Below are 16,377 nucleotides of genomic sequence, written 5' to 3'. Positions count from 1 at the left end.
TGGAGGCAGGAACCATACATAGTTTTAAGAAGAGGTATGACAAAGCTCAGGAAGCAGAGGGAGAGGACCTAGTAGCGATCAGTGAAGAGGCGGGGTCAGGAGCTGAGTCTCGACCCCTGCAACCACAATTAGGTGAGTACACACACTACATCACAGCCACGACAAATACCCCCATCAGGCTAAAATCACCTCTCTACCAGCTCTCAAGAAGGCCCATTTTCTAAATTGTTCCTTAAGAAGAGACCCAGGATAAAATGGGGTGAAAATGGAGGCTTATGGGGGATGGGGAGACAAGGCTTATGGGGGATGGGGAGACAAGATTTATTGCCATTTTAAATCACCTATTTTCCCGAGCCCTTTTTTCTCTCTCTCTCTCTCTCTCTCTCTCTCTCTCTCTCTCTCTCTCAGCACAGATACAAGTGACAACAAGTGTACTAACAACAACAATAATAACTACACATGCACGCATGGGAATAACTTCTACACATGCACATACAGACGATAGACGGGATCATTCCAACACCCTGACGATAGATGGGGACCTTAGAGCAACACCCTGACAATAGACAGGGTCTTCAGAACACTCCTGCTGATAGACAGGGTCTTCAGAACACTCCCGCTGATAGACAGGGTCTTCAGAACACTCCTGCTGATAGACAGGGTCTTCAGAACACTCCCGCTGATAGACAGGGTCTTCAGAACACTCCTGCTGATAGACAGGGTCTTCAGAATACTCCCGCTGATAGACAGGGTCTTCAGAACACTCCTGCTGATAGACAGGGTCTTCAGAACACTCCCGCTGATAGACAGGGTCTTCAGAACACTCCTGCTGATAGACAGCGTCTTCAGAACACTCCTGCTGATAAACAGAGTCTTCAGAACACTCCTGCTGATAAACAGAGTCTTCAGAACACTCCTGCTGATAAACAGAGTCTTCAGAACACTCCTGCTGATAAACAGAGTCTTCAGAACACTCCTGCTGATAAACAGAGTCTTCAGAACACTCCTGCTGATAAACAGAGTCTTCAGAACACTCCTGCTGATAAACAGAGTCTTCAGAACACTCCTGCTGATAAACAGAGTCTTCAGAACACTCCCGCTGATAGACAGGGTCTTCAGAACACTCCTGCTGATAAACAGAGTCTTCAGAACACTCCTGCTGATAAACAGAGTCTTCAGAACACTCCCGCTGATAAACAGAGTCTTCAGAACACTCCTGCTGATAAACAGAGTCTTCAGAACACTCCTGCTGATAAACAGAGTCTTCAGAACACTCCCGCTGATAGACAGGGTCTTCAGAACACTCCTGCTGATAAACAGAGTCTTCAGAACACTCCTGCTGATAAACAGAGTCTTCAGAACACTCCTGCTGATAAACAGAGTCTTCAGAACACTCCCGCTGATAAACAGAGTCTTCAGAACACTCCTGCTGATAAACAGAGTCTTCAGAACACTCCTGCTGATAAACAGAGTCTTCAGAACACTCCTGCTGATAAACAGAGTCTTCAGAACACTCCCGCTGATAAACAGAGTCTTCAGAACACTCCTGCTGATAAACAGAGTCTTCAGAACACTCCCGCTGATAGACAGGGTCTTCAGAACACTCCTGCTGATAAACAGAGTCTTCAGAACACTCCTGCTGATAAACAGAGTCTTCAGAACACTCCCGCTGATAAACAGAGTCTTCAGAACACTCCTGCTGATAAACAGAGTCTTCAGAACACTCCTGCTGATAAACAGAGTCTTCAGAACACTCCCGCTGATAGACAGGGTCTTCAGAACACTCCTGCTGATAAACAGAGTCTTCAGAACACTCCTGCTGATAAACAGAGTCTTCAGAACACTCCTGCTGATAAACAGAGTCTTCAGAACACTCCCGCTGATAAACAGAGTCTTCAGAACACTCCTGCTGATAAACAGAGTCTTCAGAACACTCCCGCTGATAGACAGGGTCTTCAGAACACTCCTGCTGATAAACAGAGTCTTCAGAACACTCCCGCTGATAAACAGGGTCTTCAGAACACTCCTGCTGATAAACAGAGTCTTCAGAACACTCCTGCTGATAAACAGAGTCTTCAGAACACTCCCGCTGATAAACAGAGTCTTCAGAACACTCCTGCTGATAAACAGAGTCTTCAGAACACTCCCGCTGATAAACAGAGTCTTCAGAACACTCCTGCTGATAGACAGGGTCTTCAGAACACTCCTGCTGATAAACAGAGTCTTCAGAACACTCCTGCTGATAAACAGAGTCTTCAGAACACTCCTGCTGATAGACAGGGTCTTCAGAACACTCCTGCTGATAAACAGAGTCTTCAGAACACTCCTGCTGATAAACAGAGTCTTCAGAACACTCCTGCTGATAAACAGAGTCTTCAGAACACTCCTGCTGATAGACAGGGTCTTCAGAACACTCCTGCTGATAAACAGAGTCTTCAGAACACTCCTGCTGATAAACAGAGTCTTCAGAACACTCCTGCTGATAAACAGAGTCTTCAGAACACTCCTGCTGATAGACAGGGTCTTCAGAACACTCCTGCTGATAAACAGAGTCTTCAGAACACTCCTGCTGATAAACAGAGTCTTCAGAACACTCCTGCTGATAAACAGAGTCTTCAGAACACTCCTGCTGATAAACAGAGTCTTCAGAACACTCCTGCTGATAAACAGCGTCTTCAGAACACTCCTGCTGATAAACAGAGTCTTCAGAACACTCCTGCTGATAGACAGGGTCTTCAGAACACTCCTGCTGATAAACAGAGTCTTCAGAACACTCCCGCTGATAGACAGGGTCTTCAGAACACTCCTGCTGATAAACAGAGTCTTCAGAACACTCCCGCTGATAGACAGGGTCTTCAGAACACTCCTGCTGATAAACAGAGTCTTCAGAACACTCCCGCTGATAAACAGAGTCTTCAGAACACTCCTGCTGATAAACAGAGTCTTCAGAACACTCCCGCTGATAAACAGGGTCTTCAGAACACTCCCGCTGATAAACAGAGTCTTCAGAACACTCCTGCTGATAAACAGAGTCTTCAGAACACTCCCGCTGATAAACAGAGTCTTCAGAACACTCCTGCTGATAAACAGAGTCTTCAGAACACTCCCGCTGATAGACAGGGTCTTCAGAACACTCCCGCTGATAGACAGGGTCTTCAGAACACTCCTGCTGATAAACAGGGTCTTCAGAACACTCCCGCTGATAGACAGGGTCTTCAGAACACTCCCGCTGATAAACAGGGTCTTCAGAACACTCAGGCTGATAAACAGAGTCTTCAGAACACTCCCGCTGATAAACAGAGTCTTCAGAACACTCCTGCTGATAAACAGAGTCTTCAGAACACTCCTGCTGATAAACAGAGTCTTCAGAACACTCCTGCTGATAAACAGAGTCTTCAGAACACTCCTGCTGATAAACAGAGTCTTCAGAACACTCCTGCTGATAAACAGAGTCTTCAGAACACTCCTGCTGATAAACAGAGTCTTCAGAACACTCCTGCTGATAAACAGAGTCTTCAGAACACTCCTGCTGATAAACAGAGTCTTCAGAACACTCCTGCTGATAAACAGAGTCTTCAGAACACTCCTGCTGATAAACAGAGTCTTCAGAACACTCCTGCTGATAAACAGAGTCTTCAGAACACTCCTGCTGATAAACAGAGTCTTCAGAACACTCCTGCTGATAAACAGAGTCTTCAGAACACTCCTGCTGATAAACAGAGTCTTCAGAACACTCCTGCTGATAAACAGAGTCTTCAGAACACTCCCGCTGATAAACAGAGTCTTCAGAACACTCCTGCTGATAAACAGAGTCTTCAGAACACTCCTGCTGATAAACAGAGTCTTCAGAACACTCCTGCTGATAAACAGAGTCTTCAGAACACTCCTGCTGATAAACAGAGTCTTCAGAACACTCCTGCTGATAAACAGAGTCTTCAGAACACTCCTGCTGATAAACAGAGTCTTCAGAACACTCCTGCTGATAAACAGAGTCTTCAGAACACTCCTGCTGATAAACAGAGTCTTCAGAACACTCCCGCTGATAAACAGAGTCTTCAGAACACTCCCGCTGATAAACAGAGTCTTCAGAACACTCCTGCTGATAAACAGAGTCTTCAGAACACTCCTGCTGATAAACAGAGTCTTCAGAACACTCCTGCTGATAAACAGAGTCTTCAGAACACTCCTGCTGATAAACAGAGTCTTCAGAACACTCCTGCTGATAAACAGAGTCTTCAGAACACTCCTGCTGATAAACAGAGTCTTCAGAACACTCCTGCTGATAAACAGAGTCTTCAGAACACTCCTGCTGATAAACAGAGTCTTCAGAACACTCCTGCTGATAAACAGAGTCTTCAGAACACTCCTGCTGATAAACAGAGTCTTCAGAACACTCCTGCTGATAAACAGAGTCTTCAGAACACTCCTGCTGATAAACAGAGTCTTCAGAACACTCCTGCTGATAAACAGAGTCTTCAGAACACTCCTGCTGATAAACAGAGTCTTCAGAACACTCCTGCTGATAAACAGAGTCTTCAGAACACTCCTGCTGATAAACAGAGTCTTCAGAACACTCCTGCTGATAAACAGAGTCTTCAGAACACTCCTGCTGATAAACAGAGTCTTCAGAACACTCCTGCTGATAAACAGAGTCTTCAGAACACTCCTGCTGATAAACAGAGTCTTCAGAACACTCCTGCTGATAAACAGAGTCTTCAGAACACTCCCGCTGATAAACAGAGTCTTCAGAACACTCCCGCTGATAAACAGAGTCTTCAGAACACTCCTGCTGATAAACAGAGTCTTCAGAACACTCCTGCTGATAAACAGAGTCTTCAGAACACTCCTGCTGATAAACAGAGTCTTCAGAACACTCCTGCTGATAAACAGAGTCTTCAGAACACTCCTGCTGATAAACAGAGTCTTCAGAACACTCCTGCTGATAAACAGAGTCTTCAGAACACTCCTGCTGATAAACAGAGTCTTCAGAACACTCCTGCTGATAAACAGAGTCTTCAGAACACTCCTGCTGATAAACAGAGTCTTCAGAACACTCCTGCTGATAAACAGAGTCTTCAGAACACTCCTGCTGATAAACAGAGTCTTCAGAACACTCCTGCTGATAAACAGAGTCTTCAGAACACTCCCGCTGATAAACAGAGTCTTCAGAACACTCCCGCTGATAAACAGAGTCTTCAGAACACTCCTGCTGATAAACAGAGTCTTCAGAACACTCCTGCTGATAAACAGAGTCTTCAGAACACTCCTGCTGATAAACAGAGTCTTCAGAACACTCCTGCTGATAAAGAGAGTCTTCAGAACACTCCTGCTGATAAACAGAGTCTTCAGAACACTCCTGCTGATAAACAGAGTCTTCAGAACACTCCTGCTGATAAACAGAGTCTTCAGAACACTCCTGCTGATAAACAGAGTCTTCAGAACACTCCCGCTGATAAACAGAGTCTTCAGAACACTCCCGCTGATAAACAGAGTCTTCAGAACACTCCTGCTGATAAACAGAGTCTTCAGAACACTCCTGCTGATAAACAGAGTCTTCAGAACACTCCTGCTGATAAACAGAGTCTTCAGAACACTCCTGCTGATAAACAGAGTCTTCAGAACACTCCTGCTGATAAACAGAGTCTTCAGAACACTCCTGCTGATAAACAGAGTCTTCAGAACACTCCTGCTGATAAACAGAGTCTTCAGAACACTCCTGCTGATAAACAGAGTCTTCAGAACACTCCTGCTGATAAACAGAGTCTTCAGAACACTCCTGCTGATAAACAGAGTCTTCAGAACACTCCTGCTGATAAACAGAGTCTTCAGAACACTCCTGCTGATAAACAGAGTCTTCAGAACACTCCTGCTGATAAACAGAGTCTTCAGAACACTCCTGCTGATAAACAGAGTCTTCAGAACACTCCCGCTGATAAACAGAGTCTTCAGAACACTCCTGCTGATAAACAGAGTCTTCAGAACACTCCCGCTGATAAACAGAGTCTTCAGAACACTCCCGCTGATAAACAGAGTCTTCAGAACACTCCCGCTGATAAACAGAGTCTTCAGAACACTCCCGCTGATAAACAGAGTCTTCAGAACACTCCCGCTGATAAACAGAGTCTTCAGAACACTCCCGCTGATAAACAGAGTCTTCAGAACACTCCCGCTGATAAACAGAGTCTTCAGAACACTCCTGCTGATAAACAGAGTCTTCAGAACACTCCCGCTGATAAACAGAGTCTTCAGAACACTCCCGCTGATAAACAGAGTCTTCAGAACACTCCTGCTGATAAACAGAGTCTTCAGAACACTCCCGCTGATAAACAGAGTCTTCAGAACACTCCTGCTGATAAACAGAGTCTTCAGAACACTCCTGCTGATAAACAGAGTCTTCAGAACACTCCCGCTGATAGACAGGGTCTTCAGAACACTCCCGCTGATAAACAGAGTCTTCAGAACACTCCTGCTGATAAACAGAGTCTTCAGAACACTCCTGCTGATAAACAGAGTCTTCAGAACACTCCTGCTGATAAACAGAGTCTTCAGAACACTCCTGCTGATAAACAGAGTCTTCAGAACACTCCTGCTGATAAACAGAGTCTTCAGAACACTCCCGCTGATAGACAGGGTCTTCAGAACACTCCCGCTGATAGACAGGGTCTTCAGAACACTCCCGCTGATAGACAGGGTCTTCAGAACACTCCTGCTGATAGACTTTAGAGATAACTTAAAGTTCAAGGTCTGTATCACTTAGAAATATATTTTCTTGCACTGTCGTTCGTTATGAAACTTAAGTTAGTAGTCAGTGTAAGAACTTTTGTGAACTTAAAGTTGACTGTTGTGAATTTATTTCACGGTTGTGAACTTCAAGTATGAAACACACACACATGGGCCAGGAGCTATGACTCGACCCCTGCAACCACATTTAGGCGAGTACACAGTATATATATATATATATATATATATATATATATATATATATATATATATATATATATATATATATATATACAAACACTGATCTCTGACTGAAGGAGACTCGAACCTACGAACCTTGGAACAAGGTACTCAGTGCTTTACCAATCTACCCACACTGGACCAATACCTCGGAGTCCAGCTTGCGCTAGACTTTGATCCAAGGCAGCCAGCTTTCAGGAAGAAGGCTTACAGCTTTTCATCTCTAGTAAGGCTGATGCATGCAGGGGATGAGATGAAAAGCTGTAAGCCTTCTCCCAGAAAGCTGGCTGCCTTGCATCAAAGTATAGCGCAAGCTGGACTCCGAGGTATTGGTCCAGTGTGGGTAGATTGGTAAAGCACTGAGCACCTTGTTCCAAGGTTCGTAGGTTCGAGTCTCCTTCAGCCAGAGATCAGTGTTTGTGTATATTTCACCTGCTCTTGCGAATTCCTTGCATATATATATATATATATATATATATATATATATATATATATATATATATATATATATATATATATATATATATATATATATATAATATAGGGAGGTACCACCTCTAGAACTGTTATCACTGTGTGTATCACTACGTACACACACGTGTAAGTATGTTTATCACAGCCCACTCACACACACACAGCGACGCACACAGTAGCGACCAGTGAAAAGGTGGAGCCAGGAGCTATGAATCGACCCTTCAACCACAATTAGGTGAGTACAGTTAGATGAATACACACACACACACACACACACACACACACACACACACACACACACACACACTCGGACTCGACCCCCGCAACCTCAACTAGGTGAGTACACACACACACACACACACACACACACACACACACACATGTATATCTTATCGCTAATCACGGACTACATATAAATTATGTAGCTTGTACAAACTTAACCAGTGCGTGGGATGTTAGATAATCATATTTGATCCGAGGAATAGGAGTAAGGTCCTCACTTTGTTACAGGTTAAAAGGAGGGGGGTGAGTAGGCTTCACTCTGAGTCAGGTGAGTATATGTTAGTCGGAGTAGAAGAGTTTCGTTCGACTTACCTTGTGAGTCTAAGATCAGGGTAGCGTGGATCTTGGTAGCGTCTACGCTACCAGCGACGCTGGTGGGTTGTAGAGTAGGTCTTGTAGAGCCGGAGAACACTGCGTCAGGAGCCGCTACGACGTGCGTCACTTCCGGGGCGTTCACTAACGTATAGCTGTATTTTTTGATAACTACAACACCAGGTGCGTCAGTGTCACCAGCCAGGTCACCACCAGTAACTTTTTTACCATCCTCTCTAGGTGCCTCAAGCACTAGGATAGTGTGTTCTTCTAGTGCTGGTGTGGGTTTGTTGGTAGGAATTAGGTGGTCGTCTAATGCTGGTGTGGGTTGGTGGGTAGCAATTAGGTGGTCGTCTAATGCTGGTGTGGGTTGGTGGGTAGCAGTTAGGTGGTCGTCTAATGTTGGTGTGGGTTTGATGTCAAGAAAGTGGTCGTGCAGTGCTGGTGTGGGTTTGTGGGTAGTCAATGCTGAAGAATCGTTTACTGGCCTCCCGTCACCACCTTCAGGATAATGTCTGTTGGGGTGGGTGTGTAAGGTATTTCTTGTTCCTGAGTGGTGGTGACGGTGTGGGTGGGTGGGTTCCTGGTCTGGGGAAGTGGGTGGGCCGCCCCCTTCGCCCACCCCACCCACACCAGCCCAAGAATTGAGATTTGCTTCAACACGCCCTGGTGCTACGGTGGGATTCTCACCTCCATCGCACTGACATGAGCATTTGCATGGAGAATCCGGGGATTGCGATAGTTCGCGATGGGGCATAAGACTGGGGTGTGAGCCAGCAGGACCCCTGCTGCTGCTGCTGTCAGCAGAGCTGCTGTTATGGACAGCTCCCTCACTGCTTGCTGGTCTTCCAGCAACCTCGTCTCCACCTCTGGTCTCACCTGGATCTGTAAAATTCCAGCGTGGCGGCGACAATACGGTCTCTATCACTTGTGAGCTGGGACGACGGGTCGTTTGGTCTCTCCCTGAGGCTCCGGTGTCGTTCTCCTCGTCCAGTAATGAGTCTTCCAGAGGACGATCCAGTGAACTTCCTGGAATCCTCTTGAGATCCTTCCCGTCCTCGTCAATACCCTTGTTCCTGGAAGGATCTTTCCCTCCCACTTTTAAACCTTTGTTATTGTTATTCTCTTCATAATCAGTGTCCTCATTAGGCAGATCGTACTCAAAGAAACCCATAGTGTCGTATTCATAATCGTACTCATCTGAACCTGTATTGCTCTCCACGTCCGATTCACCGGCACTCAAGATCGATAGGGAGGGGTTTAGATCCTCTCTATTTTCTTCAGTAGGATCCCCTGGGCTGACCTGAGCGTGGACGGACTTGTGATTGGGATCAGCTACCACTTGATTGCTTCTTGAAAGGAAAGAGTATTCTTGGTTGGCTTCAGATCTCGTGGTATCGATACTCGATTCCTTACGCTCGTTGTAACCCGGTCCGCTGGATGCTTCCCCAGACCCTGGAGCTGATTGCTTTCTCAGAGATTCGATACTTTCCTGGCGTTTATACTCGTGTGGCGAGTTAACGTTGTGGTTGATATGTGTGGTTGGGGCAACCAGACCTTTGGTGGCAATTTCTCCAGTTTGGTTGCTCGGGGGAGAAGAAATTCCGTCCCCCATTTTATTTCTTTGATCTTTGTCTGTCAAGTCGTTGATTCCAATTCCCTTAATACCAGTAATTCCAACACTGGCAGGTTGGTCTTTCACCGAGGATGGTCTTCTTTGCAGCGAGATATCTCCAATAACAGGAAGAGCCAGTGCTCCACCAACACCTTCGTAAGAATTTGTATTACGAACATGGGCATCCGAAGGTGTTACGTTATCTGAGAACGGTGCCGCTTCAACTGACCGTAAACTTTCGTAGTTGAAGGAGTTTTTACTGTCGGTTCTCTCAACCTTCTCATCCTCTCGGATGCTGGGAGACGCTGGAGATGATTCTGAGAGCATCAGTTGGCCTGTTAACTGTTTGTGGATGCTGGGAGACGCTGGAGATGATTCTGAGAGCATCAGTTGGCCTGTTAACTGTTTGTGGATGCTGGAAGACGCTGGAGATGATTCTGATAGCATCAGTTGGTCTGTTAACTGTTCGTGGATGCTGGGAGACGCTGGAGATGATTCTGATAGCATCAGTTGGTCTGTTAACTGTTCGTGGATGCTGGGAGACGCTGGAGATGATTCTGATAGCATCAGTTGGTCTGTTAATTGTTTTTGATTTCCGGACATCATATCGGAGGTAATAAGGTGAACTTCGCTTCTAGCGTCTTTGTAGGTTGATTGTGTCTTGGGAGGCGCTAGGGGGCGTGAGAGTAGGTGGGGCGGCGCCCCCTGATCAATATTTACCTCGCTGCGTTCTGACGTCCTAGAAAGTGACGTGTGCCGAGGAGCCATTAAGCTGTCGCTTTCACCAGCTTGCTGTGAAGACGTCTCTCCGACGTCTCTCCAGGGAGGTGAACTGTCTCCCCAGACAGCAGAAGTAGCTTCAGCATCTCTGCCCACAGCAGAACTCCCAGCATCATCCTCTCTGACAGCAGAACTCCCAGCATCATCCTCTCTGACAGCAGAACTCCCAGCATCATCCTCTCTGACAGCAGAACTCCCAGCATCATCCTCTCTGACAGCAGAACTCCCAGCATCATCTTCTCTGACAGCAGAACTCCCAGCATCATCCTCTCTGACAGCAGAGCTCCCAACATCATCCTCTCTGACAGCAGAACTCCCAGCATCATCCTCTCTGACAGCAGAACTCCCAGCATCATCCTCTCTGACAGCAGAACTCCCAGCATCATCCTCTCTGACAGCAGAACTCCCAGCATCATCCTCTCTGACAGCAGAACTCCCAGCATCATCCTCTCTGACAGCAGAACTCCCAGCATCATCTTCTCTGACAGCAGAACTCCCAGCATCATCTTCTCTGACAGCAGAACTCCCAGCATCATCTTCTCTGACAGCAGAACTCCCAGCATCACCTTCTCTGACAGCAGAACTCCCAGCATCACCTTCTCTGACAGCAGGACTCCCAGCATCATCTCTGACAGCAGAACTCCCAGCATCATCTCTGACAGCAGAACTCCCAGCATCATCTCTGACAGCAGAACTCCCAGCATCATCTCTGACAGCAGAACTCCCAGCATCATCTCTGACAGCAGAACTCCCAGCATCACCTTCTCTGACAGCAGAACTCCCAGCATCATCTCTGACAGCAGAATCACCACCACCATCTCCGACAGCAACACTATCTTCAACGGAAAAAACAGCTGGTTCATCTCGTAAAATAGAACCGTACACAGCACCTACAACAGAAGTATCACTGTCTGTTGTACCACGTCCTTGTGTTGTGTATCCTCTCTTATCTTTTCCATCCTGGGGAATATATTCCCCTCGTGAGGGGAAAATCACGAGGATTTGACCCTCCTTTCGAGGTAATCCTTCCCGGGGTTCCTGTGTGCTTTCAGTGTGTCTTTCCACTTGGGAAAGAGAGTGAGGGGCCACATCAAGAGGGTGGGAGGGAGCCTTGGTGTGAAGGGATGTGGTCAGGGTGTGTAATGCAGGCACGTCAGGCTTAGTGTTGTATCCAGTGGCACTTTGTATTCCTGCTGCGCTGGTGTCCTTGTTCTCACTGCCTTCGTGGTTTTGTTCTTCGTCACGCTGCTGTTCTTCGGTATACTTCTTGTTCATCTCTGTATCTTGAACGTTATGTCCATGTGTTGATTTATACAGCCCGGTTCTTGCCTTAGCTGCGTTAGGTGGGCGTTCAGCTTCCCACAGTGCTTCATGGTCCACTCTGGTCGAGACTTTCCTTATAGCTCCTCTAACACTTCCATCAGCTTCGTCGCTTTGAACAGTCCTCAAAGCTGAGAACTCTGCAGTTTGATGGCGATTTTCCTGATGGAAAGTCAAGAACTTGAAGGCAGCCAAGTTGGCGTCATCGTTGTCAGTCTCTCTACTCTCAAACTTATCTCTTTTCCCTTGGAGACTTTCTTTATGGCCGGGAGATATTTTAAGGTTACGATCTCCCTCGTTCCCTTCAAGGTCCTGACGGAAGTCGGTGGATCCGACCCTCTGTTCCTGGTTCATCAGGGCTTCAAAGGATATAGGAACTCCTTTAGCCAAAGGTTTATCAGCCTGTGATTGTTCTTCACGACCCTCTTGCATCTTGTACTTCGCTGTCTCCTCAGACTGATATTCTTGCTTATTTCCATACTTTATATCAAAGTTATCTGCTTTCTCTCCATTATTTTTTTCCTCTCCTACGGACTGGCCCCTTACTTGTCCTCTGGGACTGCCAGCATGGGCTTCCCCTAGCTCTGGGCCCACGTTATGGGCAATAGCTGCCGCAGCGTGTGGGTCTGGTATTAAATTGTCGTCAGTGTGATTATCTCGAAAGCCCTTGTGAGAGTTTGTTAGTTTTGTATTATTAGTTCCCACTGGGCTGAGTTTTATGTGCTCATCAGAGAGAGGCTTTAAAGGAGCGACAATGGGGTCTGTTGTTATGCCCACTTTCTGTTCTGTTTCTCCTGTTACTGCTAACGCTAGATGTATAGAGGTGTCATTGATGTCCATATTCGTGTTGATATCCAAGGTTAAAGTTGTAGTAGAGCTCACGGATAGCGAGTGTAAGGAGAGTTGACTTGTATTCTGAGCTGAATCAACAAGTTTAGTCGATGCGATGGTCATTAAGGTAGTTTCAACAGGTGTGGGTTGTGTATTTGGCGGAAATAGATCCACCTGTTTACTACTATCAATTAAACCAGTTCCCTCATCATTAGTGCGCACGTATACACTCGCTTCGCTACTTCCAGATACCGAACTGGAAGTCTGCAAGTCCTGAGAGAAGGGAATTTGATTCTGAGGTTCCAGAGTGGTGGTTGTGGTAGATGGGGTGTTGACACTACTAGGAGGATCTACATGCTGAAGGAGGACTGGTGTTGTGTCCTGAAACGAAGGGAGTACTAGAGGAGCTGCTAATGTCTTGCCAGTTGCTTGATATTCATGGCTGTGTAACGCTGAGTTCTCTGGAGGGAAGATCTCCAGTTGGTTTGGTGATGAAGGTGCGTTCATAAGATCAGGGATGACGATCCCCTGGCGACTTACCAACGAACTTTCTCTCTCCTGTAAGATTGCATTTTCTGCGTCACTGAGTGGGTTGCGGGTGCGGTATTCTGGCGGTGCTGCGGCAAGCTCCCGCGTAGTGGTAGCGGCTGTTCGCGTAATAATATAATGGTGGGCTCCGGTTACAGCTGTCAGCTGAGGGTCCTGGCCGTGTGCTGTCGCTGTTGCTAATGTCTGTGGATTATTCATGAGAGTCTCTGATGAGGCTCTGGAGCCTACTTCTACACTGTCTCGTGAAGGCGACTCCACTGCCGCGTCTCCTAATTCACTCCCTCCCGACGGAGTATTTTTAGACGTCAGAACGACAAAGAAAGAATTGTTTGTAAGCTCCAGAATGGAGGTTAAGTTTCCTGTAAGAGGCAGCGAGTGGGAGGCAGTTTGAGCATCGTCTTCAACGTCAGAGGCCGATCTTACACGTCTGGCCTTAACGGAAGATTGTGTAAGTGCTCCTGGTTCGTGTAGCGTGTTATCGGCGAAGATATTTTCGTGATTTACGAACATAAGGCTTTCGTGAAGTGTGGGGAGGTGGGAGTCCTCCTCCCCGGCTGCTAGATCAATACCGGGACTTGTGGTATCTAATGTGCTTAATTTACTGCCTGTGGACCCCGTGGCTTTTGGCCTGTCACTCCCCACGGGTGATGGGTGACTCCGATCACTCCCCACGGGTGATGCGTGACTTCTGTCACTCTCCATGGATGACTGGTGACTGCTATCACTCCCCATGGGTGATTGGTATCTGATATCACCTCCCACAGGTGACGGGTGACTGCTGTCACTCTCCATGGATGACTGGTGATTGATGTCTAGGTGCTTACTAACTCCCGTATGGGGTAAAATTTGATTAATTTCACCGTGACCTGGAGCCGAGGCTGCAGAGGGTCCCTGTGAAACATACAGTGTAAACCAATGGTAAACATGCAAGCCGTCTATAATCCCAGACTTAGCAATTATAGCGGAACGGGGAGGATCACGAACGGGTGGCGAAAGCGGTAAGCGAAACCACGACCGTTTTCGCCGTCCGTCGTTAGGAAGAGAATGAACATCAGGCGCATCCTGCGCATTTCTTGCAACGTAAGAGTGCACTGAATTCATGCTACTGGGGCGTGCAGGGAGAGGTTCCAGAGTAGGATTGACAATCATGCTGGGTGATAGATGGGGTGAGGGTGCGCGCTGGACATCGAAGTGGACTTCGATGTTACCTGAAGGAGAGTCTGGCTGCCGTGGTGAAGGCAGGTCCAGGGCTGGCGACAGGCTGACGTCTACATTGTCGACATCTGCTCCAAGACAGCTGTCTGTGTTGTGCCAGCCGCCTACCTGCGATGCTGTAAAGGAATATGTTATTAGTGGTGGTGGTGGTGGTGTTAGTGGTGCTGGTGGTGGTGTTAGTGGTGGTGGTGGTGTTAGTGGTGCTGGTGGTGTTAGTGGTGGTGGTGGTGTTAGTGGTGCTGGTGTTGGTGTTAGTGGTGGTGGTGTTAGTGGTGCTGGTGGTGGTGTTAGTGGTGCTGGTGGTGTTAGTGGTGGTGGTGGTGTTAGTGGTGCTGGTGGTGGTGTTAGTGGTGCTGGTGGTGTTAGTGGTGCTGGTGGTGGTGTTAGTGGTGGTGGTGTTAGTGGTGGTGGTGTTAGTGGTGGTGGTGGTGGTGTTAGTGGTGCTGGTGGTGGTGTTAGTGGTGCTGGTGGTGGTGTTAGTGGTGCTGGTGGTGTTAGTGGTGGTGGTGGTGTTAGTGGTGGTGGTGGTGGTGTTAGTGGTGCTGGTGGTGGTGTTAGTGGTGGTGGTGGTGTTAGTGGTGGTGGTGGTGTTAGTGGTGCTGGTGGTGTTAGTGGTGGTGGTGGTGTTAGTGGTGCTGGTGGTGGTGTTAGTGGTGGTGGTGGTGTTAGTGGTGCTGGTGGTGGTGTTAGTGGTGCTGGTGGTGGTGTTAGTGGTGGTGGTGTTAGTGGTGCTGGTGTAGTGGTGCTGGTGGTGGTGGTGTTAGTGGTGCTGGTGGTGGTGTTAGTGGTGGTGGTGGTGTTAGTGGTGCTGTTAGTGGTGGTGTTAGTGGTGGTGGTGGTAGTGGTGGTGGTGGTGGTGGTGGTGGTGGTGGTGTTAGTGGTGGTGGTGGTGTTAGTGGTGCTGGTGGTGGTGTTAGTGGTGGTGGTGGTGTTAGTGGTGCTGGTGGTGTTAGTGGTGCTGGTGGTGGTGTTAGTGGTGGTGGTGTTAGTGGTGGTGGTGGTGGTGTTAGTGGTGCTGGTGGTGGTGTTAGTGGTGCTGGTGGTGTTAGTGGTGGTGGTGGTGTTAGTGGTGGTGGTGGTGGTGTTAGTGGTGCTGGTGGTGGTGTTAGTGGTGGTGGTGGTGTTAGTGGTGGTGGTGGTGTTAGTGGTGGTGGTGGTGTTAGTGGTGCTGGTGGTAGTGTTAGTGGTGCTGGTGGTGTTAGTGGTGCTGATGGTGGTGTTAGTGGAGCTGGTGGTGTTAGTGGTGGTGGTGGTGGTGTTAGTGGTGGTGGTGGTGGTGGTGTTAGTGGTGGTGGTGGTGTTAGTGGTGGTGGTGGTGGTGGTGGTGGTGGTGGTGTGTTAGTGGTGGTGGGGTGTTAGTGGTGGTGGTGGTGTGTTAGTGGTGGTGGTGTGTTAGTGGTGGTGGTGTGTTAGTGGTGGTGGTGTGTTAGTGGTGGTGGGGTGTTAGTGGTGGTGGTGTGTTAGTGGTGGTGGTGTGTTAGTGGTGGTGGTGTGTTAGTGGTGGTGGTGTGTTAGTGGTGGTGGTGTTAGTGGTGGTGGGGTGTTAGTGGTGGTGGTGGTGGTGTTAGTGGTGGTGGGGTGTTAGTGGTGATGGTGTTAGTGGTGGTGGGGTGTTAGTGGTGGTGGGGTGCTAGTGGTGGTGGGTTGTTAGTGGTGGTGGGGTGTTAGTGGTGGTGGGGTGTTAGTGGTGGTGGGGTGTTAGTGGTGGTGGTGGTGGTGGTGTTAGTGGTGCTGGTGGTGGTGTTAGTAGTGCTGGTGGTGGTGTTAGTGGTGCTGGTGGTGTTAGTGGTGCTGGTGGTGGTGTTAGTGGTGCTGGTGTTAGTGGTGGTGGTGGTGTTAGTGGTGCTGGTGGTGGTTAATGGTGCTAGTGGTGGTGGTGGTGGTAGTGGTGTGTTAGTGGTGGTGGTGTGTTAGTGGTGGTGGTGTGTTAGTGGTGGTGGTGTGTTAGTGGTGGTGGTGGTGTGTTAGTGGTGGTGGTGTGTTAGTGGTGGTGGTGTGTTAGTGGTGGTGGTGGTGGTTTTAGTGGTGCTGGTGGTGGT

General features: G+C 48.0%; 1 protein-coding gene across 2 annotated transcripts in view; it reads right to left on the bottom strand.

Moving 5' to 3' along the window:
* The window catches only part of LOC128704954 (teneurin-m-like), a 221,134-nt gene that overhangs the window by 173,000 nt on the left and 31,757 nt on the right, over nucleotides 1–16,377 (bottom strand). For both annotated transcript variants that reach the window (XM_070105115.1, XM_070105116.1), the window contains exon 3: nucleotides 8,029–14,454. In XM_070105115.1, coding sequence (XP_069961216.1) covers nucleotides 8,029–14,454 — 6,426 coding nt within the window. The remainder of the gene's footprint in view (nucleotides 1–8,028; nucleotides 14,455–16,377) is intronic.

This window comes from Cherax quadricarinatus, chromosome 97 (genome assembly GCF_038502225.1).
Source record: "Cherax quadricarinatus isolate ZL_2023a chromosome 97, ASM3850222v1, whole genome shotgun sequence".
Classification (NCBI taxonomy): domain Eukaryota; kingdom Metazoa; phylum Arthropoda; class Malacostraca; order Decapoda; family Parastacidae; genus Cherax; species Cherax quadricarinatus.
This window is presented reverse-complemented; position numbering and strand designations above follow the sequence as displayed.